Source organism: Petaurus breviceps, unplaced genomic scaffold, assembly GCF_028583685.1.
Source record: "Petaurus breviceps papuanus isolate PSGF00001 unplaced genomic scaffold, PetGlider_PUasm1.0 90845, whole genome shotgun sequence".
Lineage (NCBI taxonomy): Eukaryota > Metazoa > Chordata > Mammalia > Diprotodontia > Petauridae > Petaurus > Petaurus breviceps.
The window spans coordinates 3,418,249-3,439,884 of record NW_027187359.1 but is presented as its reverse complement, the minus strand read 5'-3'; the positions used below and the strand labels follow the sequence as shown (position 1 = coordinate 3,439,884).

Sequence of the window (21,636 nt, the reverse complement as noted above, 5' to 3'; positions counted from 1 at the left end):
CCCCTGTGACAAAGGGAAGGAGTTGTCATTTTCCTGTCTTTTTTTGAGGCCAAGGTCCTTATAATTACACAGCATTCACTTTGGTTTTTGTTGTTTTTGTTCTTTTCCTGTACATTTTCTTTTTTTTACCTCTTAGATTCTTGATAATCGTACTTCTTACAGCACAGTCATATTTCCTCATGGTTTATTTCGCTGTTCTCAATTGGCATCTCCTTTATTTCTAGTCCTTTGCTAACACAAAAAGTGCCATTCTGGGTGTTTTGGTGGACATCAGACTTTTTTTTTGTCTTTGACCTCTTTGCATTCCCCATGATTCTTAAAGGGTACTTGCATCTGGATTTGTTCTGTTGATTTTATAAAGCTCTGCTTGTAACACCCTAAAACCTAAAAATAATGGAAAAGAGAGTATGAATTTGTAGTAAGAGGGATTTGCCCAGCTGGCAAAAGAACAGAGTAGGTAGGAGAGATTGGGAGACTCACTATTGACATTGTCTCTTTAAAAAAGGTGAACTAGTATCAGAGGTTTTCTCACTTTTCTACTAACTCAGAGCAGTTTGTCTTCCCATTGTCACTTTCTACCCTCCTCTTTCCCCTTGCTCTTTTGTTTTCTGTAATACTGCTTTTACCCTCCCATCCCACCATAGTAATTTCTCCTGGGCGTTGTCAATGTCCCTCTTTTTCCTACTTTTCTGGATTACCCTTTTTTTCCTCTGTTAAAGAATTCTTAGACTCTGAACTCTTCCCCCACATATTAAGGATGGTTCAGTATGAGAGGTTAAGGATGAAAACTGCTTTAGCATCTGCAGACAAGAAGGAACACTTTCTCTGGGAGTGTAAGGAAGTAGTCTTTGTGGTGTCTTTTTTAACTCAGCCAGACAGTGGTATGGAGAGGTTGACAAATGCACCTATAATGGGAACTTTCAAAGGGTAAAACTTGGCATAGAATAGTGTAGAGAGCTGCCTCTCCCTTACATAGAAGCTTAAGCAGGAAAGCAAAACTCAAGATGTGAGTATATGATAGGAATTAGAGTAGAAATAGAAATAAAACTAGTATATAAGTTTTTCCCAGCCCCTGCCTCCCTCTAAAATGTTTCAGAATATATGTTAACAGTCCTTGAAATATTATAAGCATTTTTCCATCCAGCTTTCTTTTGGGATATAAAAACCCAAAAGCTGCAAGGAGGGGTAGATGGGGCATACCAGCTCAGAACTGAGGGCATGGTCTACTTATCCCTAGTCGTTTATTAGTGGGGCCTACAATTACACCTCAGGTGAAAGTAAACTGGAGCTAGGAACTGACTATGCTGAATGGGGCCAGCAGTGGTGAACCTTGGGGCTGCTGATTTTTATCAAGTCTTGAGTGAGTGCTTCAGCAAACATCGCTAATATTGTAAGTGTCCTAGCTTAATCACATTTGCTCTCTTAATAATACCATGTACAAATTCCAGAGTGGTTCATTTTAAAACTTATTAGTGAAATGGAAAACATGATCATTAATTACTGTCTTGCTTTTCATTAATTAGACATTTTCTCTTGGCAGGGTTGGAAGAAAGAACGTATTGTGGCAGAGTTTTGGGATGGCAAAATTATATTAGTCCTTCCTGGTGACCCAAAATATGCCATTCGAAAGGTATAAAATTTGACCAGGGAAACCACATTGATTTATTTCTTAGAAGCACTTTTGTACATATCTCACATTTTTATTCTGCTTCAATAGTTAACAAGTATAATAGTAACTTGACTCCTCTTGGTCTAACAACTCTCAATAGGCAGAAGATGTCCGTGAACTTGTAGATAATGAACTGGGATTTAAACAAGTTATACCAAACTGTCCAAGCAAAATTAAAACCTTCCTCTATATATCTGATGAAAAGAAAGTAGTTGGATGTTTAATTGCTGAGCCAATCAAACAGGTATGTGTATTTATCTTTAAAATTTACAATATGATTCGGGGGAGGAGATTATCAGGATTAAGTGACTTTCCTGGGGTTACACAGCTAGTAAGTATCTGAGGCTGGATTTGAACTCAGGTCCTCCTGACTTCAGGGCTGGTGTTCTATTCACTGTGCCACCTAGCTTCCCCTTGCAATATGATTTGTGAAATTAAATTTTAAAATAGTTGTCTAAAGTCTGATGAAACTTTGGCAGTATTACTATTGAAGATTACCTTAATTTATTACCACCGAAACTTTTCACACATTGTTAGTAATTATGCTGTGTTGGTCTTCTGGCCTCAAGTCTCTCCTCACACAGCTGCCAAAGTGATTTTCCTAAAGCACAGATATGACCCCATCCATACTAGTTATAAACCCCAGTGACTTCCAATTCCTTTTAGGGTCAAACACAAATGCCTCTGTTTGGCATTTAAAGCTTTTCACAGCCCGGCTTCAGCTTTTCCAGGCTTCTTCAGTGCACGAAGGAGAATAAGCTACCTGTCATCTCCTGTCTCCATGTTTTGCCTTGTGCATTACTGGAAGGTGCTCTGTACTCTGGGGTGTAGGCCCCCAGTGGGATGGCTGAGGCCTGGGCACACACAGCATCCACCTCCCCAAAGGAGAGGGGCAACTACATTTTTTTCAACTTTTATCCAAGATCAAGTGTGGGCACTGACATACCCACCCTTGAGTTTGCTTCTTATGCTGTTCTTTCTGTTCACAATATTGTTGTTATTGTGTATACTGTTTTTCTTCTGCTCACTTCATCCTGCTATTGTTCATATATGTCTAATTTGCTTCACTTTATTCTTCCTGTTCATTATTTACAACACAGAAACTTCCTTACATTAACATGCTGCAATTTGTTTAGCCAGTCCCTAATCAGTGCTTGTCTACTCGTGTCTACTTTTCTGCCTACTACAGAAAATACCTCTCTGAATATTTTTGCCATGTATGGGACCATCCAGTCTTTGATCTCCTTACAGTCCATACTTTTCCAAGGAGGCCTAGTGCCTCTGGTGTGAGGGCTGCCCAGCCTTGTTCAGGGCCCTCATCCACCTTTAGCACCCACCTGGCATTGGTCTCACGGGGGGCTCCCAGTGTGTGTGTGTTTTTCAAAGTATATATGTAAACACACAATTTGAAGAAAAATGTCTATAATTTCCTTTAAGATATGTACTGTTACTTAAAAGAATAAAACATAGTTTGAAGTATATGCCTATTTACACATATTTGAAGACATAAGTATATGCATATGTACTTATATATTTATATGCACACATATCTTATATATACATATTTTCTGTAGAGACATACAAATACATGTGTTTTTAATCCTTTTGCTTCCTTCTCTGGCCTCATGTTACAAGCTTACCTGGTCACAAAAGATTAGACCAGAAATAGACTTCTTTTTGACAATGAAAATTTTCAAGAACATTCCAGCTTGGTTGTTTTCCTGTCTGTACAATGACTAGTATTTCTGATAGAAGGAAGCAATAGAATGTGTCTGATTTATCCATATTCTTTTTTTATCCTCTCAAAAAGTGTTAGAAGCAAGAATAGAAGGTATTACCTTTTATTGAAATTGAGATTCTGATTTTATAGAAACAATTATTTAGGGGGTTCTTTTAATTAGAAAAAGTAACTTGATCAATTTTAGCATATTCAACAATTTAGCACATTCATCAACATGGACTATATCAACATTACGGCTTCTTTTTTAAATTAGCATTAACCTTGGTGTAGATATTAGCTGAAAAGGTTAAGTCGTTTAACTTAGGGATTGGGACAGAAAGCCTTAGTTTTCATATAGCCGGTGGAGGCAGCAGCTAGACATTCTAATTTTCACAACAAAAAGAAAAGCAGCAGCAGCTAGTTGGAGCAGGAGACAAGAAGCCACCAGGCTTGGAGTCAGGAAGACCTGAATTTAGATCTGACCTCAGACATTTAATTAGCTTTGTGACCCCAGGCAAGTCATTTAACCGCTCTCTGCCTCAGTTTCCTCATCTGTAAAATGGGGATAATAGTCCCTACCTCCCAGGATTGTTGTGAGAATCAAATGAGATGATTGTAAATCTTTTAGCAAATCTCAAAGTGCTTTATAAATGCTAATTATCATCATTGTCACAATCATCATCATTATTATTCTAAGAAATATTCTGCTTATTGCACCATTATCTATAAAAAAGCTTCTGTATGTCACAGGCCTTCCGTGTCCTAACTGAACCATCTAGTCCAGACTCTTCAAACCAGCAAACATTTTACAACCAGCGAGCGTGGCAATGTTCCAGCACTCCAGAACCAGCACTCTGTGGGATCAGTCGGATCTGGGTCTTTAACTTGATGAGAAGAAAGGGCATTGCTCGTCGATTGGTGGATACTGTCCGGTAAGGAAGGGAGAGAAGAGGTCGGGGGACTGGAGATGCAGTTGGATCCAGGGGAGTTTTCCCCATGTCCCTAATTCCTTGGTCGATTGTGAATTCTATCAAAGTCAGGTCTGTCCCCACCTCTGGGCTAAGCACAGAACACTGACTGGATTGTGTTTGTTTTGTTTTTATGGGTTTTATGCTCTTTGTGAAGCCTTCTTAAACACAGCCTACTGACCGAACTATAGAGAGAGCCCCAGGAATCAGAAACACGTCCTGGCCCCAGGAATACTTATTTTTGCTTTACCATTTAACTAAAATGTATACAGTCTACAAATGGAGGAATACCTAGATTTAATTTTAATTAGCTTTACACATATAAAAAAGTGGAAAGGTTTAACATAATACCAACTACATCCTTAGTATTAATTGATGGAGATTAATCCAACTGCCCTCTCCACCCCACCCTCCAAAAATTGCATGTTCAATGAAATACAGTCAGTTCTGTTAGGAAGTCATTATGTGTTTTCTGTGAGTTATTCAGGCTCCATTCATTTTGTCTTTCCTCCTGTCTCATTTGTGGTCATTGCCCTATCCGTTCCTTTGACAGAGGAAGGATTGAAATAATGCAAGAGGGATATATAATTCAAATAAATTAGTTTTGCTTCAAGAATAAATTTTGACTTGAAGATGCTGAAATTAGATTAAAATTTTTTTGAAATATTTTTGGGTTTGAATTACTCATGCATTCAGTGAGCTCTTATTTCTTCAGATTATCCAGAATCTGCTATAGTCCTGTTAATTCCATTTCTTCTCAGCCAACTTCAGAGCTAGGAAAACGCCACAATCACAGCTGTTCAGAAGGGGAATAATGGGTTCTCTCATGAGTGTGTGGGGCCTTCTCACTAGACATCTCAGAAGTGGACAAGCCCTTGTGAGGATTGTTGTAGAGGGGATTCCTGTAAAACTCATTTTGTGATCCTGATGAAATAGTTTCCTTTGGTGTTTGTTAAATCATGTAAGTTATTCCCATTGACATCTTTTTTTTCCTTCTGATTTAGGAATTGCTTCATGTTTGGCTGCTTTCTGAGTACTGATGAAATAGCCTTTTCTGACCCAACACCAGATGGCAAATTATTTGCAACCAAATACTGCAACACACCCAACTTCCTTGTATATAATTTTATTAGTTAGACAAGTTTAGAAAACTATACCCAGAAATATTAAAACCTATTTAGCAGTTTTATGTTTATTAAATTGGTGAATCAGAGAACAAATTTGTCCTAAAATTCAAATTATTAAAAACTTTTTGTAACAGGAATACTTGCTCTCTGATCAGTTTTTGTGGCTGGCTATGGTTGTAGAAAGCAGTTATCTCTCTTGCCTTCTTGATGCAGTTGACAAAGCATCCGGTTTTCCATATACTCAGTCTCTAACAATGAGGGATTAATTGTCAATATACAATATAGCCACTTCATTAGAGCACATCAGTTTGTTATACTGAAAGAGAACTTTTATATTGAGTTAATTCATTAAATTATTTTCAAATTTCTAATATCAAGATCAATATAAAAAATTGCCACCTTTTAGATGCTTTAATAAGCTATTGAAAAACTTCTCTGAAATGAGTCAAGTGTGTGTTGAATTGGTTCATCAAGTTTAACTCTGGTTAGTAGTTGCAATATTTTAATTTCCATAGATAATTTTAGTCAAGTGAAAATTTCACAGCTTTTATTGTGCTGCTTGCCTTCAATAAATTTGTCATTGTTTCTTAATATCATTAACGTTAAGCTTAAGACAACTTGAAATTCCATTCTTTTTTTAATTTTTCAAATGCACCTTAATTGTTAGGCATCTAATTAAAACTGGGAAAATGTACATTGTAAAACTTCATATTTCAATATTTCTTCAGGTGGAATTATGATGCTTTAGAGGAAATGATGAAAAGGTGTAAATAAGGTGAATTTTGGTGTTTTCTGCACTGACTTATTTAGAAATAGCTTGTTAAAATAAATGTAATGAAAATAAAAATTTTATTGATGTTATAGTGGTTCATTAATATCATTTAAAGTTGTACCTAATGCTTTCTTACAGTTCTTTAGGATGCGACCACTTAAAGATAAAAACTTAATTCCCTATATCTGAAATAATTTTTCTTAAGTTTCTAACTGGACTAATGGTTGTTAATTTAGTTAAATAAGTAGAGCAAAATGCAACTTAAGGGTTTTCCTAAAAAAACAAAACAATCACATTTACCTCCTTGTTGGAAACACAAAAATAGAACAGGGTGGTTTGGGAGGTAGTAGGTTCCCACTCAGAATTCTTCAGGCAAAAGTTCATTTGTTGGTTATGTCATAGAAGGGATTAAATAGGGGGCTGGACTGGATGGCGTACTTCCAACTTTGAAATTTTCTGAAGAGTATATAAGATTCTGTGACAGAATCTCTCAGAGTTGGAAAGGGACCACAAACCTGTCCTGAAGCAAGATTTCCCCTCTACAGCATAAATAATGGTAATGCAGCTAATGCTTAAAAATTCTGCAAATTAAAACAACTCTGAGGTTCTGCTGCACCTCTCTCAGAATGACAAAGTTAAAAAAGAAAAAAAAGACAAGTGTAGGGCTTATAGAGAAAATGCCCTAATGCAACTGTGGATTAGTAAACCTGTTCTGCCATTCTTTTTTTTTTTTTTAAAGCAATTGGGGTTAAGTAACTTGCTCAGGGTTACACGGCCAGTTATTTCTGGGTGGGTGCTAAGTGTCAGCCTGGATTCGAACCCCAGGTCATCCCGACACTGGAGCCGGTGCTCTTACTTGCTGTGCTGCCTGGCCGCCCCAGTTCAGCCATTCTTGAAAGCAATTTGAAAACTATGCCTCAAAAACCTATGAAACAGCTTGAATTGAATGTAGCCAAACTGCTACTATGCCTATGGTTCCACATGTACAAAAGAGGATGGTTTCAGTGAAACCTTGGAAGACTTGAATGAATTGATGCAAAGTGAAGGGAGCAGAACCAGAACAATTTATACGATAACCACATTGTGAAGGCAAACAATTTTGAAAGATTTACAAACCTCTGATCAACACGATGACCAGCCACAATTCCAGAGGACTCATGCTGAAACATGCTATCCACGTCCACATAGAAAGATGATGAACTCAAGAGTGTAGAGGGAGGCCATTTTTTTTTGACAGCCACTATGGGGAATTTTTTTAGTTTGACATCAAGCTATATTATAAAGCAGCAGTCATCAAAACCGTATGGTATTGGTTAAAACTCAATAACCTAATGGTTATCTGATAAAGTGGAAAACATTACCTAGGGAAAAACTGATAAAAGCTACTAGAAAGCAATTGAGCTTAAACTAATAACACCATAATCTATACAGAATAGAGATTCACAACAAAATGCATTTTTCCACATTTAATAAAGCTAACAATGCTTATGTACCAGGCACTGTGCTATGCTACTAATGTAGGGGCATCTTATTCCTGCAACCCAGGTTTTTCATTTTTATTGATGTGTTTTGTTTTTTACAACACCATGTTTTCCCCCAGTATCCTTCCCTCCCAGGGAGCCAACCTAAAGACAAAAAGGAAAAATCAACAAATATATTAAAGAAAAGTCTTATTAACATCAGACTTGTGGAAATGTGAGCAATTTATGAAGAAATGAGAGTAAAGTTAGGTTTAAAAGTATATTAAATTAAAAAGGGGTTGTGCAAATAGAACAAGAGTATCCAAGATCAGAAGGAAAGCAGAAAATGAAGGGGGAAAAATTTATAGGCAGTTTATCAGATAAAGGTCTCATCTAAAATATATAAAAGACCTTGTCAAATCTAGAAGAATTTATAAATAATGAAGAGTGAAATGGGTAGAACCAAGAGAACATTGTTTTAAGAGCTGTGAGACTATAAAGGACACATGAAGAAAGATGCTATCTACATCTAGGGAAAGAACTGATGAAAGCTTATAGAATAATTTTACATTTATATGTATATATCTATTTGGGTCTACTGGTAGCTATATCTGGGGGGGAAGGAGGGAAGGGTAGGAAAAAGAAATTTACATGATAATGCTGTATATTTAAAAAGAATAGCAAGGTGTGCATAGTAGATTCGCAGTTTCATGTCCAATCATCTTTTTTATTGTAATATGTTACAGAATGCTTGTTTTATTTCATAAGTTAAAAAGAAAAAAATCTTAAGATATGTTCAGTGTGAGGTATCTGGTGGTACAGAGGATAGAGTTCTTGGCCTGGAGTCAGGAAGACCTGAGTTCAAATCCAGCCTCAGACACTAGCTGTCTGACCATGGGCAAGTCACTCAACCTCTCTGTGCTTCAGTTTCCTCAACTGTAAAATGTGGATAATAACAGCACTGGTTTCTCAGGGTTGTGAGGATAAAATGAGATATTTATAAATCACTTAACACAGTGCCTGGCACATAGTAGACACTATATAAGAATTTGTTCCCTTCTCCCTCAAAGTACTACATCCATGGATCTCTCACCTCTGCAAAGGGGTGGGGTAGAAGTGTTTTCTTATATCTCTTCTTTCAAGACATGCTTACTCTTTATAATTTTGCCCATTCACTTTTTTTGTGGTTTTCTACATTTTTATTATAATTGTGTGTTTTCTTGGTCCTGCTTCCCAAACTTCTTTGTACTTATCACACACATCATTTCTTACATTATACTACTATTCCATTACATTCATGTAGCATAATTTGTTTAGCCATTCCCCAATTGTTGGGCATCTTCTTTGTTTACAATCTTTGCTATCACAAAAATTGCTGCCAAAAATATTTTGGTATACACGGGGAGTTTCTTATCAATGGTTTCCTTGGAATACAAGCAATCAGACTTTACCTGGATCAAATAACTTTGGGAGCTCTGGAAGTCTGCAGGTACCCTGCCTGTCCCTGAGATCCTGGAATAACACAACATTCAATACCTCAAGAAAGCAAGGACTTCCCTAGACCTTCCCTCCAGAATTGTTGCAGAGCCCAGCCCTAACCTCAAGTCAAAGGTCAAAAATTAGGCTATAGAAGAATGGGCAGGGGTGGCCAGGTGGCTCAGCGAGTAAGAGCACCGGCTCCAGTGTTGGGATGACCTGGATCAAATCCGGGCTCGCATACTCAGCACCACACCCAGAAATAACTGGCCGTGTAACCTTGAGCAAGTTACTTAACCCCGATTGCTTTAAAAAAAAAAAAAGAATGGGCAAAAAATAATTAACAATTATAGTGGCAGGAACACTCAAGACAAACACAAAATAAAAGAATGACTCCAAAATATATACAAGCATTGCCCCAGAGAAAATAGCTTGTGCACAAACTCAACCAGAATTCCTAGAAGAGATGAAGCAAGAGTTTAAAAAGGAGTTTAAAAAAAATGCTAAGTGGAATGAGTGCTTGAGGAAAAAAATGGAAAAGAATTGGAAAGAGAATTAAAAGTCTGGCACAAGAGGTACAAACAAATTCCTTGAAAATTCAACTGGACCAAATAGAAGCCAATGACTCCATGAGGCAACAAGAAATTTTAAAACAAAATCAAAAGTCTGGGGGGAAAAAAAACAGAAGAAAATGGAAGGTATCTCATAGTGAAAACTGACCTGGAAAAATATCAAAGAGGGGTGGCTAGGTTGGTGCAGTGAGTAAAGCGCTGGCCTGGGAGTCAGGAGGACCCCAGTTCAGTTCTGGCCTCAGACACTTAACACCCACACCCACACAAAAAACTAGCCATGTAACCTTGGGCAAGTTACTTAACCCCAATTGCCCTCCAAAAAGCAAAACATATATATATATTAAAGAATCACTGAACCAGAGGTCCTTTTGAGTGTTCTCTGGGCCACAGGTCCCTCACCCCTGCACTGGACTACCTGAACACTGACCCAAAAAAACACCTAGACATTCTATTTCAAGAAATCTTTAAACTGCCCAGACCTCTTAGAACCAGAGGGCAAAATCAAAATAGAAAATATCTACTGTTCACCTCCTGAAAGAAACTCAAAAATTAAAACTTCCAGGAATATTATAACCAAAATCCAGAGTTGCCAAGTCAAGGGAAAAGATACTACAAGCAGCCAGAAAGAAAAAATTCAAATATCAAAGAGCCAGGATCACACAAATTCCACCCATCACTATAAAGCAGCAAAGAGTTTGGTATTCAATATTCCAGAAGGCAAAGGAAATAGACCTACAAGCAAGAATAACTTGGTAAACAAAACTGAGAATAATACTGCAGAGGAGTGGTACAGATAAAATAGAGGATTTCTAAACATTCCTAATAAAAAAAAAAAGACCAGACTCTGGGGACACGTTACATCAGATATCTTACATTTTCTTCTTTTTTTCAGGCTTCTTATCTGTTTGGTGTATCCTAGGTTAAAAGGATTTCCATTTCTTAGGTAGGATTTATCATTTTCTCTTCTAAACTACTCATTCTTCCAATTTTTTCAGAGCTTTTTTTTTAATCTCTTGTTTTATATCTTTTAGTTATTCATGTACATGTAGAAATTTTTTTTCTTGGAGTCTCTATCTGAAGTTTTCATGGAGTTAGATTTGTAATGATTTTTTTTTTATGCTGGTTGATATTTTCTTTGACTTACTCAAGTCTCCAGTTTTAATTCCTGATCTGGGGCTTTGTGCCAGGGCCAAGTTCCAAACCCTTCTTTACTTTTTTTGAATTGGGTGGTTGACTCTGCTTGGTCTTGTACTAGGGCCCTGAGTTCTTGTTCTGACCACCTCTCCCAGAGCTAGGCCTCCTCCTTGGATCTTTCAGATTTAGGGCAGTGGCTCTCCTGATGTCTCAGCTTCCATCCTGGGCTATACAACCATCGCTGAGGGGAACAATCACTGTGGAGAAGGGGCCTGTTTTCTTTGTCACCCTCAGGCAGGGAAGGCCAAGAGCCCTGGTAGTGGTAATGCCCACCACCCCAGATGACTGCCTCCAGCTCATCCCCCACAACAATCATCAAGAGAGCTTTATGGACCATACCACCTGTGTCAAGTGCTTACTATGGACTAAATCCTAAGGATACAAATAGAAAAGTGTGATAGCCCCTGCTGTCACAGACCTCACATTCCGACGGTGAACACAACACATATCAGTTTCAGCAGCAAGCCAGATGGAAAAGTCCCACCATTCAGAATGATTCGTTTGAGGGCCCTGGGCTATCTCCTCAGGATCCGAGGGGTGATGGTGGCTTGACTTGCCAAGAACATGCTGCCTCTTGTCCCTCTCTTGGGGTGCAGCTTCAACTCTGCTGCTTTGCCTTTCACATGGTTTGGCTATTGGTAGAAATGACTAGATAATGAGTTTGGATCTAATTAGACACATAATTGCCACATGATCCTGGGCAAGACACTTAACTGACTCCATATTTCCTCCACTTTGGATTTCCTCCTCTTTCAAAGGGGAAAATAATGGCGCTTACTTCCCAGGGTGAATATGAAAATACAATATTATAAAGTGCCTTACAAACCTTAAAGCTATATAGGAGTGTGAAGTAAATGGTAACTTTAAGTACTTAATGCTTATCATTCATTCATTCATCATGAACTTTCTAATTCTTATCCCACACCTCTGGTCTGCCTTCATTCCCTTCCCAGCCCTGTTCTTAACCTCCTCTGGACTTTTAAAACCATATTCCCTCAGCTGCTAGCTCATCCTAGGTCTGCCATCAGCTCCTGGGGCTTCCACTGCCTTAACAGCCTCCAACCCTATGGCCCATTCACAATGGAATACCTTTCCCCAAGGCCCATCCCCACCCTTTCTTCCACTGTCTTTTTTTTCTGCTTGTATTTGTAACCCCAATGCTTGCCACAGTGTCTGGCACAATAAGTGTTTAATGTTTCCTTCTCTCTCAAAATCCACTTTCTTTGATGACTTTCTAAGATGTGTCTCTGAATTTCATACCCGACTTTATCCTTGGTTGCTCCAGTTTCTGATGAAGTGGTGGCCCTTCTTCCCAAAGTCACTGTCTCTACTTGTGTCCTTAGTCCCATACATTCCAATGTCCTCTTGTAACTTGTCCCTTTGATTAACCTTTCTCACCCTGATCTTCAATCTCTCATTCACTGGCTCCTTCCCTGCAGCCTACAAACATTCCCAGACTTCCTCCATCCTTAAAAAAATCTTCTTGTCCCTACCCTCTCAAGCTATAATCCTGTATCTCACCTCTCTTTCACAGCTAGATTCCTAGAAAAAGTTATCTATAAACATTGTCTCTACAAACATGCCTTGGAGTTATTGTGGGTTTGGTTCCAGACTGCTGCAATAAAGTGAATAAATATCACAATAAAGTCACATGAATTTTTTTTGTTTTCCCAGTACATAGAAAAGTTATATTTGTACTATACTATAGTATATTAAGCGTGCAATGATATTGTCTAAAAAGCATTGTGCATACTTTAATTTAAAAATACTTTATTCCTAAAAAAAAAAATAACCATTTAAACTTTCAGTGAATTGTAATCTTTTTGCTGGTGGATGGCTGCTGACTGATCAGAATGGTGGTTGCTGAAGGGTGGGGTGGCTGTGACAATTTCTTAAAACAAGACAACACTGAAGTTTGCCACATCGACTGATTCTTCCTTTCACAAAAGATTTCTCTGTAGAGTGTGATGGTGTTTGATAGCATTTTACCCACAGTACAAATTCTTTCAAAATTGGAGTCAGTCCTTTCAAACCCTGCCACTGCTTTATGAACTAAGTTTATGTAATATTTTTCAATGTTGTGGTTTCCTAGGGAATGGGGGGGCCCAAGGAGAGGGCAGGAAATGGCCAGTTGGAGCAGTCAGAACACACACAACATTTATCGATTAAGTTTGCCATCTTGTAGGGGGTGGTTCACGGCACCCAAAGATCATCATAACAGATATAATAATAATGAAAAAGTTTGAACTATTACAAGAATTATCAGAATGTGACAGGGACACAATGTGAGCACAAGTTATTGGAAAAATGGCTCTGATAGATTTACTGGATGTAGGGTTGCCACAAACCACAAAAAACAAAAAGCAACCCTCACCAAAAAAACCCCAAAAACCCACAATATTTTCTTTTATTTTTTTGGATGGGGAAGATAGGGCATTTGGGGTTCAGTGACTTGCCCAAGGTCACATAGCTAGTAAGTGTTAAGTGTCTGAGGCCAGATTTGAACTCAGGTCCTCCTGACTCCAGGGCCTGTGCTCTATTCACTGCACCACCTAGCCTCCTTATTTTCCCCAGTATTTTCAAAGCACAATAAAATGAGATATGCTCGTACTTTTCCTCTTTCCAACCTCTTAAAATCTGGCTTTTGAGTTCACCATTCAATTGAAACTGTTTCACAGTTACCTTCCATTTTAAGTTGTTAAATCCTACAGCTTTTTCTCAGTCCTTATTCTTCTTGACCTCTCTAAAGCATCTTGCACTGCTGACTTCCTCTTCATCCTGCACATTCTCTCCAACGTAGGTTTTCCTTTTGTTTCTCTTTCTTGGTTCTCCTATCTTTCTGACTTCTTGGTCTCCTTTGTGGAATCATCATTTATGTCCTGCTCCATAAATGTGGGTGTCCCCCAGTGCTTTCCTCTTGTATTTTCTCTATGTACTCTTTCTTGGCAAGCTCATTGGCTCCCATTAGTTCTATTATAATTTCTGTGCAGATGCCTCCCAAATCTGTATTTCCATTCTTAATCTTTTTCCTGAGCTCCAACTGCACATCACAAATTGCCTGATGGACACCTTCAGTGGATGGCTTATGTGCATCTCACACTCAATATGTCCCAAGTCAAACTCATTATTTTCTCTCTTAAATTCATCCCCTCCTTCAAACTTTCCTGTTTCTGTTGAGATTACCATCATTTTTCTAATCACCCAGATTCCCAATATCAACTTCAACATTTCTTTCTTTCTAACCCCCTGTATCTAATTAGCTGTCAAGTCTTGTCAATTCTGTGTCCACAACATCTCTCCTGTGTCACCTTGTCTCCAATCACAGGACCACTATCCTACTTCAATCCCTTATAACTTCTACCTTGTACCATTCCAACAATGTCCTGACTGGAATCCCAGGCTCTCCTTGATTCAATTTATTCTCCATAGAACTTCAAAAATAATCTCTAGAGCACAAGTTTGATCGTGTTACCTTGCTCAAGAAGCTTTAGGGGTTCCCTATAGCCTCTAGGATAAAATAAAAAAAATTGACCTCAGCTTACTTCACATTATTCTGCTTCACATACTTATTCCAGACAAACTAGCTTACTTGCTGTTCCTGAATCTGGAATTCCATCTCCCATCTCATGTAATGGGAATGTAAATTTTTAAGATCTTCCCTGCCCCTAGGCTAAAGTGCACCTGGAGCCTGGGGTGGGAGGCTTGTTTTTCAGTAGATACTTTTTGATTGGCCAGTGGGTCCAGAAGGTTGTTACATTCTCTGAGCCAGGAGAAGGCTGTATAAACCCTGATTTGAGGCTTTGCTTTGGGGGCTCACTTTGAGAAGTGCGATTTGATCAGATGAGACTCTGGGAAGCTGTTGTTGAGAGCCTCCCGGCTTTGAAAAACCCAGATGTTGATTTGGTATGGATGTAATGGTTGGACAGTTTGGAAACCTGTCTACTTGATCTGTTTCTCTGTCTTGATATTTCTGTCTGTATACTCTGAAGTTCGGGGTGCTGATCTTTTTCCCCTGAACTAGGTAAACGATACATATTTGACTGATTAAAGTAAGCTTGTTAACCCATTTTGAGTTGCTTTCCTTTAACAAAGCAAATCTAAGAACCTGTGTTGGCAGCCACCCTGGGGATGCTTGGGGTGCTTGCTGCTACACCTCAGTACCTTTGATACACAATTCCCTGAGACCTCGAGTGCATTCCTTGCTTGACTACCAACTCTTAGAGTCTCTTTTTTCCTTGGAGACAGTTCTGTGCCACCTCTTTTAGGGAAAATCAAGACCCCTGCCACCTGTTGGCTTCCTGTTGGACCCTCTCTTCAGAGTAGGGCCACATGCAGGGTGATACAAGACTGCTATTTAGGTCCCTAACAGCTAGGTGGTACAGTAGATAGAGTGCCAACCCTGGAGTCAGGAAGACTCATCTTTCTGAGTTCAAATCTGGCCCCAGACACTTCTTAGTTGTGTGATTCTGAGCAAGTCACTTAACCCTGTTTGCCTCAGTTTCTTCATCTGTCAAATGAGCTGGAGAAGGAAATGGTAAACCACTCCAGTATCTCTGCCAAGAAGACCCCAAATGTGGTCATGAAGAGTCAGACACGACTGAACATGACTGAACAACCAGAGCAGGACACGGAGGGGGAGGGGTTTGCTGCCCAGTGCCAGGGTGTCCTCTGGGGACAAGATGTCTTCCTCTTGCCCCTGAGATCTTCCATAGGGCAAATCAAACACCCCTGTTTCTGTCACCAGATAATCTCTTGCTTCCCTCAATAGACCTCTTTCCAATCATTGAGTCTATTCCTGAACTAACTTAGTGATAAAGCACATTCCTCTTCCTTTATGCTAGCCCTGTCTCAGTGATTCTGAACCTTTGGCTGTCTGCAGACAGTTACTTCTCCCATTCTTCTCCACTCTCATCATTCAGACATTTCCCCTTACCTCTTCCTTCTCTTGAAGAGGTAGCCCTTGTTCTTGCCAAAGCCAGCCTCTCTACATGGGCATTGAGTGCCTGGCCTGGAGTCAGGAAGACCTGAGTTCAAATCTGGCCTCTGACACTAACTATATGACCCTGGGCAAGCCACTTAACCTCTTTTTGTTTCAGTTTCCTCATCTGCAAAATGTAGATAATAACAGCCCCTGTCAGGGTTGCTATGAGGATCAAATGAGTAATTGTCAAGTACTTAGCACAGTGCCTGGCCCATCGGTGCTATATTATGTGCCCTTTTTTCCATCCCATCGCCTCCTTTCTCCAGCAGATTGTCCTCATGATCAACCCCATTCTAACTATGAATCTCACCCTATCTACTGGCTCATTCTCTCCTCTCCCATCCCTAAAAAAGTTCTTTATTTGATCCTATCATGTCCATTAGCTCTCATCCTATAAATGAATCTTTTTTCAGCTAAACTCCTTGAGAAAGGTGTCTTTCTCTCCTCTAAACCACAGACTAATTTCCAGCTTCATCATTCAACTAAAACTGCCCCCTCCAAAGTTAGCAGTGATCCCTTAGCAAATCTAATGGCCTTTTCTCAGTCCTCATACTTCTCAATCTCTTTGCAGCGTGTAACATTGTTATCACTTCCTTTTGGCTATTCTCTTCTCACCTGGCTTTTGTGACAGAGGGTTCTCTTTCTTCCTGTCTGGTCACTCATCAGTCTCCTTTGCTAAGTTCTTTTTTTTTTTGCCTTTTGGAGGGCAGTTGGGATTAAGTAACTTGCCCAAGGTTACACGGCTAGTTTTTGTGTGTGTGTGTGTTAAATGTCTGAGGCAGGATCCCGACTCTGGGACCGGTGCTTTACTCACTTCGCCACCCAGTCGCCTCCTTTGCTAAGTTCTTCATCCAGCTAAGGCCCATTAACTCTGGGTGTCCTCTCCATCCCACCCCATCCCTCACCTCTTTCACTCTATACTATTTTGCTTGGTGATCTCATCAGCTCCTATGGATTCAATTTTCTTTTCTATACATGAGGATGAGTCAAATATATACATGTTTGTGTTTATATATACACATACATATTTACATGTATATTCAAGATGTTTCAAATTCCACCTACTCCAGTAGGCTCTTCTGTCTGTCAGTTGCTAATGCTTAGTCCAGGGGTAGGGAACCTATAGCCTCAAGGCCACATATGGCCCTCTAGGTCCTCAAGTGTGGCCCTTTGACTGAATCCAAACTTTACCCAACAAATACCCTTCATAAAAGGATTTGTTCTGTAACATTTGGACTCAGTTAAAAGGCCACACCCAAGGACCTCGAAGGCTATATGTGGCCTTGAGGCCACAGGTTCCCCACCTCTGGTTTAGTCCCTTCCATCTACTCTGTATATATCTTATAGCTATCTAGTTGTTTATACATCGTCTCCCCCATTACAATGTTTCCTGACAGTAGGAACTTTGGTTTTACCTTAGTGCCCTCAATGTTTAGTATGTACTAAGCCTTAACAAATGCTTGTTGACCGATCAATCCCCTTAGTTTTTAGTGCTCTCTCCTTAAATACTTTATTATCTATTTATCTTATATATTTACACTCCTAGTAGAATATAAGTTCCAAAAGGGCAGGAACTACATTTCATTTTGTTATCTCCAATGCCTAGCACAGTGCCCTTATTAGGGTCCATTGATGGGACTAATAGGGCATCACAGAATTAAACAAGCTAGTTGGTGCTAAAATAGGTTCATTTATTTGGTGTGTTTAAAGGAAGGTCACATGGCTTAACTAAAGACACCTAAGGGAGAACCAATGGAGAAAGGTAAGGGCAACAAGGGAAATTTACTAGAGCAGCCTATTAATCCCCAATCTGGGGGCTAGAACTAACATATCCAGAGAACTGGGAAATGGAAGACAAGGGATAGAGTCAGGACTTGCCAGGGAACCTTGGGGATTCTTCTCCTTAGGCCACAGCATGAGGAAGGAATACAAAATTGCCTTGGGAAAGAAAGGCTACTCCCAGGATTGATGCTTATAAGCTTTCACTGGGATTTATCAGTCCATCGCTCAGGGCTGTTTGCACAGCTCAGGGTTCAGAGAAACTCCTAGATCAAAATCATTCAGGTATTCTATAGGGAAAGGAGCCTTGGTCAGGCATGTCTATATTGTTTCTAATCATGAAGTCATAAGGAAACACAATGTAGGAAACTAGAAGTCTCTAATGTAAAAGACTCCAGATGTGTGAAAGCACAAATGCAAATAAAGGGCAGGACAAAAAGTAGGTATATCTGGTAGAAGGAAGGGATATGGCTAGGGAAAATAGCCATTAGAAGAGAAAGACTAACCCCAAAAAGAGATTTTTCAAGACAATAGCTTTGCACATTGTTAAATCGTGTCCACCTCTGCAACCCCACGGACTTACTTATCCATGGGGTTTTTTCCTTGGCAAAGATACTGGACTGGTTTGCCATTTACCTCTCCAGTGTGTCCCCATTTTACAGATGAGGAACTGAGGCAAACAGGGGTTAAGCGATGTGCCCAGGTCACACATCTAGTATCTGAGGCTGGATTTGAACTCAGGTCTTAAACATAATAGATGCCTAATAAATGCTCATAGTGATGGGGTGCTTGGGATCTATATTTGTAACATCAGTCTGTAAAACTTTGTAACATCAATTTGTAAGACCAGTTTGTAAAATCACACTCCATTCCCCCCCTTCCCCAGTCTCAGAGCATTAACTCTGTCCCTTCTCCCCCTGGCCCCTAGCTTCAGAGCAATAAGTCTGCCCAGCAACAACTATCTCAGCTTGGAACAATAACAAACTATTCCTATGAATCCTTCACAAAAGTATCTATAAACATTCCAGCTTAGACCACTATTATCTCCCCCTTGTATAGTGTCCCGCTGCCCACATGAATCCTTCGATACCCTATCTCTAGGTTGACTCCTTGACTGCCTCCATGAATCCTTCAGGACCCTATCTCTGGGTTAACTCCTTAGCCTATTATCCACACACTGAATCTCAGTTAACCTTGGTTCCCAGACATCAAGCCTTCCCAGACATCATTCCTGTCAAACATAACACTGATAGGTGGCAGACTAGGCACTTCTCCATCAGCCCTTGACTGCTAGTCGACTTAGTGACGTTGTTTCAGGCCTAAAACCACACCTCCAGTTAACCCCACCTTGGGCTTTTCCCCAGTGAATCATGGGCAATACACCTGTGCAGTTACATAAAACTTGCATGCCCCTTTAAACACTGACCCCACCTTAACTCCTCCCTAATACCACCCTTAATCACCTAGTTAGCATAATTGGCTCAGGTTCTACTATGGATGATTCTATATAAATCTTAATTCTACCCCTTTAAGGTTGCAGGTCCCCTAAGGATCCTTGCCTGCTGTAAGGCATATAATAAACTTTTACAACTCTGACTCCAAGTCTGCTTAGGCCTACTGAATTCTTTCAAGACTGAATTGCCAGCTTTCTGGTCTTAGATAAGATCAGAGTTCCTGCTGAACCTATTGGGAGCCATCCCTCATCAATAGGATTGGAATGGATTAGTGCCTGGTTCATGGTCTTCCTTTTCACTTCATCCCCTACCATTATCCTCAGGGACTTCAATATTTGCATCGACAATCCCTTTGACATGGACTATGTCAATCTCCTCAACTCTCAAACTGCTTTTGCCTCACCCACTTTAGCCATATGCCAATACATTCTCACAACAGACCTCACAATCTCTTGTAATTTACACTGCTTCTAAGATCAGGAACGGCGAAATTCCACTTTCCAATCAAAATCCATTCATCTTACACATTCACCCCTTCTTCACCCATATCATGACCCATGTTTCTAATCTCTTGGTCTAGCTGCCTTTTTTCTATGCATATCCCTGATCACGTGGTCTTCCATTTTAATGGTTCACTAGCTATTATCCTAGAACACAGTTTCAGGACCTTCCATTTTCCTAGACCTGCCAATTAACCACAATCAAATGTCTCTCTTCTTGCTTAAGGATTCCTAAGCATCAGTGGAAAAAACGGTGAAATTCAGCTGATTTCACCCACTAAAGTCTCACGGTACACAACCTCAGTTACTTGACAATCCTACTCTGCTTTCACTGACATTTTATCTCATTAGCCATAATGACTGTTTTCATTCCCATGTCTCCAACTCCAGCTCTTCAATAGATGACCTAGTTTCTTAATGCACACACAAGACTGGGGCTGACTGTATTTCCCTGCTCATCCTCCTACTTTTCTTAAACCTTAACATTATCGTCCTTCTTCCCAACAATCACAGAAGAGACATCCCTACTACTCATTAAAGCTAATCCTATTAGCTACAACCGTGATCCTATAACCCAGGCAATGGCCTTGCACCTGCAAACATAGGTCATGTAACCCGTGGCCATGGCACGAAACATGACACCTATATTCCCTTCTCTCTGGGCTAGCTGACTCATCGAATCCTGCCTTCATGCCAGCAGGCCTGGGTTTTGGTTTTTTTGTTTTTTGTTTTCCTCAGAGAGGGATATCTGGCCCTGATTTCAACCATGTACTACTACCCCTTTTATGGGATCCTAGGGGTAATCCTAATGGGGGACAATACTACTTACCACTATTACACCTGAACACCCATCCACGTGCTTCCCATTTACACAAAATCAGTCACCATGACACCATTCACTTTTACACATGAAATGTTTACTTAACAAAAAGGCAGGACTAATTAGAAAGAAAAAGCAGGAATAACCACAACATTTAACTCAATAGAAGTTAAAAGCAGGACTAATCACCACATGGGAGGGGAGAGGAGGGATAATCATGACATTTGCTTAACAGAAAGCAAAGTAGGATTAAAATATAAAAGGCTCATAAACCCAAGACTCACTTTCACCAATACACATAGTATCTATGGGAGAACGTGTGCTTATAGTTATAGGATTTTAGGAAGGAAGTACATGAGTCTGGAAATCCATGTGTCCAGGGCAAATTAAACTTTGGACACCAGGTCTTGAGGTCTTTGGTCTCCTTAGAAAACAAATGTGCAAGATGCATCACATGCTGGACAAAAGTACTTTACTATTCTCAGGCTGCTAAAGCAGTGACAAAACTCTTTTAGCATGTAGTCATCTTGGGCAGGATGCTAACAAACTATTAGGCTTGTTCACTGATAAAGTTTCCATAAGCTGAAGAACAGATGAACTTGACAACAGGGCCACACAGCTGTTCCCCAGGCAGCTCTTCAGATGTCAAGGGAGTCTGCTCTTATACAAAGCAGCTCTCAGGAAAGTCTAGCTGTTTCTCACAGCAAAGCAGGGGCAAAGCCTGATTCCTTGTTTTTCCTCCTTTTGAGCCCAGGGTAGAAGAGGACGATTCCTCTCCTAGGCCACAGGGCAGGAAGCTCAGACAGTTCTCCACAGAGCAGCAGGAGTAATCCTCTCTTCCAATGGGCTCTAGGTAAAACAAGGCCTCCATTCCAATCAGCCCAGTGTCCGGCAAAGCAGCTGGGAAGCCTTCCTGTACACTCACCTGCTGAGCTGCTTCTTCCTATCTACAGGCTTTCCGATGACCTGCTTCCCATGCTCAGCTTTCTCTTCTCATTTTCTGCTCTTCTATCAGCTTGTAGCCTTTTAATGCTTCAAATTATTGTCTCCTTGTAAGCACAAACACATCTCTGTCCTATGATGTGCAAATCACAAGAGCCACTTTTCTGTCACGTATGACCCAGACGTCCGTATAGTTTTTTCC

The 21,636-nt window shown here is 39.9% G+C and overlaps 1 protein-coding gene across 2 annotated transcripts in view; it reads left to right on the top strand.

The window, feature by feature from the left end:
- The window catches only part of ESCO2 (establishment of sister chromatid cohesion N-acetyltransferase 2), a 33,262-nt gene extending 26,917 nt beyond the window's left edge, over positions 1-6,345 (top strand). For both annotated transcript variants that reach the window (XM_069071931.1, XM_069071930.1), the window contains 4 exons: positions 1,541-1,630; positions 1,770-1,913; positions 4,140-4,321; positions 5,362-6,345. In XM_069071931.1, coding sequence (XP_068928032.1) covers positions 1,541-1,630; positions 1,770-1,913; positions 4,140-4,321; positions 5,362-5,494 — 549 coding nt within the window. In that variant the 3' untranslated portion in view covers positions 5,495-6,345. The remainder of the gene's footprint in view (positions 1-1,540; positions 1,631-1,769; positions 1,914-4,139; positions 4,322-5,361) is intronic.
- Positions 6,346-21,636: the final 15,291 nt, after the last annotated feature.